The 7498-nt window shown below is 31.1% G+C and overlaps 1 protein-coding gene across 1 annotated transcript; it reads left to right on the top strand.

Moving 5' to 3' along the window:
* Window positions 1-5400: 5400 nt before the first annotated feature.
* On the top strand, window positions 5401-7498 carry LOC110918138. The gene has a single exon (XM_022162501.2). It carries the CDS (start codon window positions 5558-5560, stop codon window positions 7301-7303), a length of 1746 nt encoding a protein of 581 aa, XP_022018193.1. The 5' UTR covers window positions 5401-5557; the 3' UTR covers window positions 7304-7498.

The following is a 7498-nucleotide window of genomic DNA, read 5'->3' as shown; positions in this document are numbered from 1 at the left end:
TAATTTTTCTAAAATGAATTGAAAAGATTTTGAATATTAAGGCCTCGGTTTATATTTTAGGCTTATTCTATTCTCATATCCTTAAATCTCGACCCGAACTGACCAGTTAAGGACCTGAAAACGGATCAAACCGACCCAACCCAATAATGACCTGAAACACCCAGCCGTTGTTGACCCGAACTGGCTCACCCACTCGGGGGGCCGAGATCGGTGAATTCCAATTCATTTGCCAACCGAACACATCAAGAATGGAATTGAGATTCCGATTCTTACAAAATCCAATCTCTACTGAAATGTTTAAATTCCAAATACAATTTCTTCCAGTTTCAATTCCTATGCACATTCCAATTCCATTACATTCCATTAAATGAAATCCCATACCCGACTACTTGATTACCCGACCTCGTACCCATCCTCAGTGGCGGCTATGATGATGTGCGATGATGACCTCTGCACAGAGCCCGTGATTTTTAGGGGCACATGATTTGAAAAAAAACGATATATATGTTAATTTCTTTTAAATAGCAAACACATACCAATTCCAATATAGAACCATTTACAAATCATTTTTATGCTTTAGAGTTTAGTCCACTTGGCATTATGTTTATTGAGCCCAATGCTAATTTAATTTTTTTAAAATAATAATAAAACATTACGAGATGACACATTTTTTCGAGTTCGAATAGCGTATATGAATTCTCAGAAACGCCTCTGTCCATCCCATATATTTCGGGTTTCGGCTTTATCCGTCAGAGTTCTAGTTCGATTACCATCTAAAACGCTTTTCTAAACCACTCCCGTTCTGTCGCTGAAAGAGAGAGAAGGCTTGCGATTTTATTAAATTATGACGAAACAAATATCTCAAAAATATCTAATTCATGTTGATGTTTGGTGTATTGGTTTTTTTTTTTTTTTTGAACTAACAAGATACGCAAAAACTACGCCACATAATTTTCATATAATCTATATTATATAATAAAAGAAACCAACTTTGGACACTTGTTCATATTAGGCAATGTCTTATGGATAATTATTATTTAAGTTTAATCTCTTTTTATTAATTATAAATAACCCTCCTACGAAATATTATTTAGTTTAATATCTTATGGATAATTATTATATAATTTAATCTCTTTTAAATAATTATAGATAACTCTTCTACTAAATATTATTTTGTTTAATCTCTTCTACTTAACTATAAATAATTATTATTTAAGTTAAATTTAATCTATACTTCTCATTTATAATATTGTTTGATCATTTAGATTTATTTTGTACTTCTCTAAATGAATTATCGATTGCTTGATAATTGTTATTATTTTATAGTTTTTGTTCTATTATTATTTATTCGTATTTTTGTTAGTGTACGTTTGATCATCTAGATTTATATGTGAATTGAATTGTTAGCCGTTTTGTTCTATTATTATAGATTTATTTATTTTATAACTAGGTTATAAACTCTTCTACTAAATATTATTTTGTTTAATCTCTTCTACTTAACTTTAGATAATTATTATTTAATTTAAATTTAATCTATACTTCTCATTTATAATATTATTTATTTGATTTTCTATATCATATGACAAACACATATTTTTTATTTGTAATATACAAATTTACTCTTATTCTTTTCGATTACCAAATAAACAAAAATTAATATTAAATCTTATTCTACTTTAAATGTCGAATAGAATACTTCTATTTTTCTAATAAAATATTATCCTTAAATTTAAATTGATAATTTAAGATATTTTTAAATAACCAAATTATTTATTACTAAAATCAAACTTTGTATTAATATATTATTTATTTTTATTTTCATTATTAAAAAAATTATTATATCTATTTTATTATATAATTTTAAACAATATGTATATAATTTTAATATTACTTTATATATAAAATTATATTTATTACGGCTTTTTAAATGTAATTTATATTTTATCACTCAAATGACTGCTTATTTGCTTATTGAATAACATGTTTGACCACTATATTTTCTTTTCAATAATTTTTTTTATTATTTGGTAAACAATATTACATTTATTCAACCCATGTAATACATGTGGTTTTAAAGATATAACTTTTTTATTATTTGATATATAACATTTTATGTATTCAACCCGTACAATATGGTTATTACAGATATAACTTTTTTATTATTTAATATATAAAGTTATATTTATTCAACCCGTGCAATAAAGGAGGTTTTTAAATATATATTGTTTATTATTTAGTATATAAAATTTATTTATTCAACCCGTGTAATACACGGGGTTATAACCTAGTATAACTATAAGACAACATATACATACAAATACGTAACATCTAATTCATGTTGATTTTTGGTGTATTGTTTTTTTTTTTTGGGACCTAACAAGATACGCAAAAATTACGCCACATATTTTTCATATAATATAACTATAAGACAACATATACATGCAAATACGTAATATATAAAAGTTTGGTACGTTTACAAATAGTGATGGATCCAGGAACTTTCTTCAATTGGTTCATTTTGGTAGATTCTCACTATTTTTTTTCAGATCATACAAAGTCCATAATAATTTTTTTCAAACCGAGTGAGTTCGTATGAACCCACAAAATATGATTGAATCCGCCACTATTTACAAAACAGCATTAACTTAAAAGAAAGTGAAAGCAGTTGTTCCATGGTGTACTTATGAGTTTATTTAATAAAACTAGCTAGTTAGTTGGACCTTTTATCTCAATTAAATTAAAATTAAAAATAATAATATACAGTTTAAACTAGTTAAGTGAAAGCAGTTGTTCCATGGTGTACTTATGAGTTTATTTAATAAAACTAGCTAGTTAGTTGGACCTTTTATCTCAATTAAATTAAAATTAAAAATAATAATATACAGTTTAAATTAGTTTTTATAATACAATTTTTTTTAACGACAACGAATCCCTAAATGGGCTACTAACGTTTTATAATACAATTTGATTGCGATTAATTTATAAACTGTTACAAAACAAGACAAACTTTTCATGACCCCTTTTTTACAAAAGAACAATTTGATAGTTTGTCGATTTACTTTTTGTATGTATGGTCGTTTTTTAATTTTTATTTACAAAAAGCTCTACTTTTTAAATTATTACATATCTTGTCTATATAATAAATAATAATGCAATACAATACAATTATTTTTCAAATAATGCTTAAATATCAACAAAAAATATATTAATAACTGGATGCATTAATCTTCGGGGTGTAAATCAGCGGAACCACTCGTAATCTACTTGATATCAACTCATTAAAAGCTTGTATTGAGACAAGCGTAACCGAGCTCAATCCAAAACCAAAGCTGAGCCCCGTTAAGTTTCACGTGTCTAACAAATAAATAAGCAAACTTAAACCAAACCCGAGTTTGAAAAATATTAACTTTTACAACTTTTAACAAAACTAAAAATATTAAATTAATTAAAAACCATTTTCCAGTTATGTTTTAAAGAAACATGATAATATTCTTTTTATTAACGACCAATAAAATCAATAACGAGCACTTTCGGGGCATCCACTCGACCAAACGGAGTACTCTAAGAGTAACCCGAGTTCACCACCAATTCTAGAGAAAACCCGGTAACCCACCCACCCGTAGACACGACGGTGAAATTACCAGTAAAACCTGTTTGGCTCAAGGATCAAACCCAGGTTTCTTTGAGTCTTTTGTCATTGCCCACAGTTTCTCACTCTACATCAAATGAAAGTTAAACCTGTATCTTTCAAGAGAAATGCAAGCCTTTCACCGCTAGATAAAAGATTATTGGAAACATGATAACATTCTATTTCCATGCTTTTATACTAGTCTTACATTGATTTCATGGCATGGGATCAAATACAAACTCTTGTTTTTGTAAGAATCATAAGAACCAATACATAAATGACAAGTGTTATTCAATTAAAAATTAGTTTAGGGGTAATTTAGACATTTTGACCCTATTTATTTATAATTAATTAAAATTAATTATCAAAATATCCCTAAATCCATGCATATTAATTCAAACCAAAATTTGAAATTTTGTAACATATTCAGATAAACAAACCTTCAGGAACCACAAAAAAAAAAAACATAAGCACACCCACATAAACGACATTAGAACAATCAAAAAAGGAACTTCCATTATTAGCACTCCCGTTTCAATAAAAAAAAGAAACTTCCATTATCAACGACCTTAGCACAATCAAAAAACGACATTAGCATAACGTAAGACCATCCACATTATCATCATTCTCGTTTCAATCAAAAAAGGAACTTCCATTATCAACGACATTAGCACAATCAAAAAACGACATTAGCACAATCAAATAACGACATTAGCACAATCAAAAAACGACATTAGCACAATCAAATAACAATATTAGCACAATCAAAAACGACATTAGCACAATCAAATAACGACATTAGCACTCTCTTAACACCACCGTCTGGGCATCCGACTGTAACACCAACAAAACAACATTAGCACAATAAAAATACGACATTCCAACGAATTTATTTCTAAATAGGCTCCCGATAACAACATAAAAGGAAAAAAATAACAACAGATACTATTACATAACTAGCACAATTTCATTTTTTTTAATTTTATAAACAACACATATTGTTCTATACTAGCACAATTTCATTTTTTTATTTTATAAACAATACATACTGTTACATACTAGCACAATTTTTTTATTTTTAATTTTATAAACACATACTAGCACAATTTCATAATTATTACATAATTAGCACAATTTCATTTTTTTTAATTTTATAAACAACACATACTGTTACATACTAGCACAATTTCATATTTTTGTTTTAATTTTGTAAATAACACATACTATTACATAACTAGTAGAAAACAAATTTATTTATAAATATGCTCCCAATAACAACACAAAAGGAAAAAAAAATAACAACACATAAGAATTACATAATAAAATAAGAGCATACGTATAGATTTAAAATTAACACAATACATTTTCATATTAGCACATTCCAACTACGTAACTAGCACAATTATAAAACATGTTTTTGTAACTTTTTAAAAAGTCATTTTTATAAATAAAAAAAAGTATATCAATATGGTACTCATATTAAAGATAAAAAAATACTTGATTTTATGGTATAATTTTTTTCCAAAATTAATGAAATATATAAAAGTTATTTTAGTTTAAAAAACTTGGTGGAATTAGTATTTTATAGGAAATGACTAAATGACTAAAATACCCTAACTTGATAGTATTAATTATTAATTATTGGGGTTTTATTTGTAATCAATATCAACCTTTAATTTAAACTATCAATGGCTCAGATCTGTTCTTATGGTTCTTACGGTTAGCATTGTTTGTACAGGATCTCAACCCTTGATTTCATAACAACAATTTCCTTACCTATCAAAAGGGTAATCCCGTAAATCACACACAACCTCACTTCTTCTATACTTGTGTTACATACACAAGGGGATAAGATCCAAACATCATTACTCCACCTCACGGCATTCATTTCGCCGGAAAACAAAAATGACTTTCTAAAACGACGCCGTCATGGTAGAACAACAACAACTCGCCGGAACCCTAACCCTAACCCTCAGCCAACAACAACAACAAACCACCGATCAAATCCACTCCCTAATCTCCCTCTCCCACCAAATCAAACCCTTCTCCTCCAAATGGAAAACAATCCGCCACAAACTCGACCAAATCCTCTCCATTTTCACCTCTCTCCCGCCGGAATTCCACCTTTCCGGCCACCCCATGACGTCACTTTCCGACACCCTCCAATTCATCCAACAAACCACTTCTTCTTGCACCACTTTAGCCCACAAATGCCTCGATCATTCCTACACCGGCAAACTCCTGATGCAGAGTGATCTCGACATTATTATTTCCAAATTCGACAATTACGTTAACACTTTAACCGAATTTGTAACCGCCGATGAGTTTTCGTTGCGTGCGAGTCACGCAATTGTGGTTTCTAGACCTGGGGTTTCAGCATCTAGAGATGATATCAAATTTTACGTTAATGATTTGTTGTGTAGGTTTAAAATTGGAACAATTGAGATGAAGAAACAAGCTCTAGTAACCTTTAATGAGGTGAGTCAAGAGGATGAAAAATATGTGAAAATTGGTATGGAGATTGATGGGTTTGTTAATGTTTTGCTCAAGTTTTTGGGGGTGAAAGATGTTGGGGTTCAAGAAGAGGCGTTGAAAGCGGTTGCGGTTATTTGTGGATTCGAGTGTTACAAGAGTGTTTTGGTAGGAATGGGGGTTGTGGGGTTGTTGGTTAGGGGTTTGGAGAGTGGTAGTGAGTTGGGGAAAGAGTTGTCCGCCAGGTGTTTGATGAAATGCACGGCGGGTTGTGATAACGTTTGGGCGGTTTCCGCGTGTGGTGGGGTGGGTGTGTTGTTGAAGATCTGCGAAAGCGGTTGTGACGGTGATGGTGGTGGTGGGGAGTTGGTTGGTTTGGCGTGTGGGGTGTTGAGAAATCTTGTTGGTGTTGATGAGATACGGCGGTTTGTGATCGATGAAGGCGCGGTTGAGTTGTGTGTTAAGCTTGTTAGATCAAAAAACGAGTGTTCGCAGATAAGTGCGATGGAGTTTCTTCAGGTTTTGGCATCTGGGAACGAGTTTGTAAAGGGTTTGATTGTTAACGAAGGCGGGATTCGTGTGCTTGTGCGCGTGGTTGATCGTAAGTCGTCGTATTCGTCTAAAGCGCGGGAGAAATCAATACGGGCGCTCATGGTTTTGTGTTCGGATTCAGCTGGGTACATGAACAGTTTGAAAAACTATGGGTTTATGGATCACATACTGTACTTGCTTCACAATGGTGAGGTTTCGGTTCAAGAATCCGCGTTAATGGCTGCATCTTGGCTTTCCGCAACTTCGGATGAGTTCAAGAAAGCAATGGGTGATGCGGGGTATATCGCGGAACTTGTTAGGTTTCTCGACGCCAAGTCATTTGAGGCTCGAGAGATTGCAGCAGAGACGCTTCTGCGGCTGCTGACAGTTCCCAGGAATCAAAAACGATTCGTGCAGACCGATCAGAATGTGAATCTGCTTCTGCAAATGATCGATCCGGAAGAAGGTAATTCGGGTAACAGAAAAGTTTTACTTTCGATAATCATGTCATTAACTTTTTGTCATGAAGGTAGGAAGAAAATATTAAGCTCTGGGTACTTGAAAAACATAGAAAAACTTGCTGAGGATCAAGTTTTAGATGCCAAAAAGATCATTAGAAACCTCTCATCGAGTCGAATTCGAAGCATAATTAGGGGAATTTGGCATTCTTGAAGTGTAAGTGTAATTCACTTGTTAATTGCATGTAAATCTTGATTTTGTTTAAAAGAAAACAATGAATATTAGATCCTTTGTGTTTAGTTTGTACCCATTCTTAGATATCCAAATAAAAGTAGGCAATGCTATCAATTCCTGATTTTGCTCATGTCTGTTTTCTATTTTCAAATATATATTGTACACTGAATATAA

Source organism: Helianthus annuus, chromosome 16 (genome assembly GCF_002127325.2).
Source record: "Helianthus annuus cultivar XRQ/B chromosome 16, HanXRQr2.0-SUNRISE, whole genome shotgun sequence".
NCBI lineage: Eukaryota > Viridiplantae > Streptophyta > Magnoliopsida > Asterales > Asteraceae > Helianthus > Helianthus annuus.
This window is presented reverse-complemented; position numbering and strand designations above follow the sequence as displayed.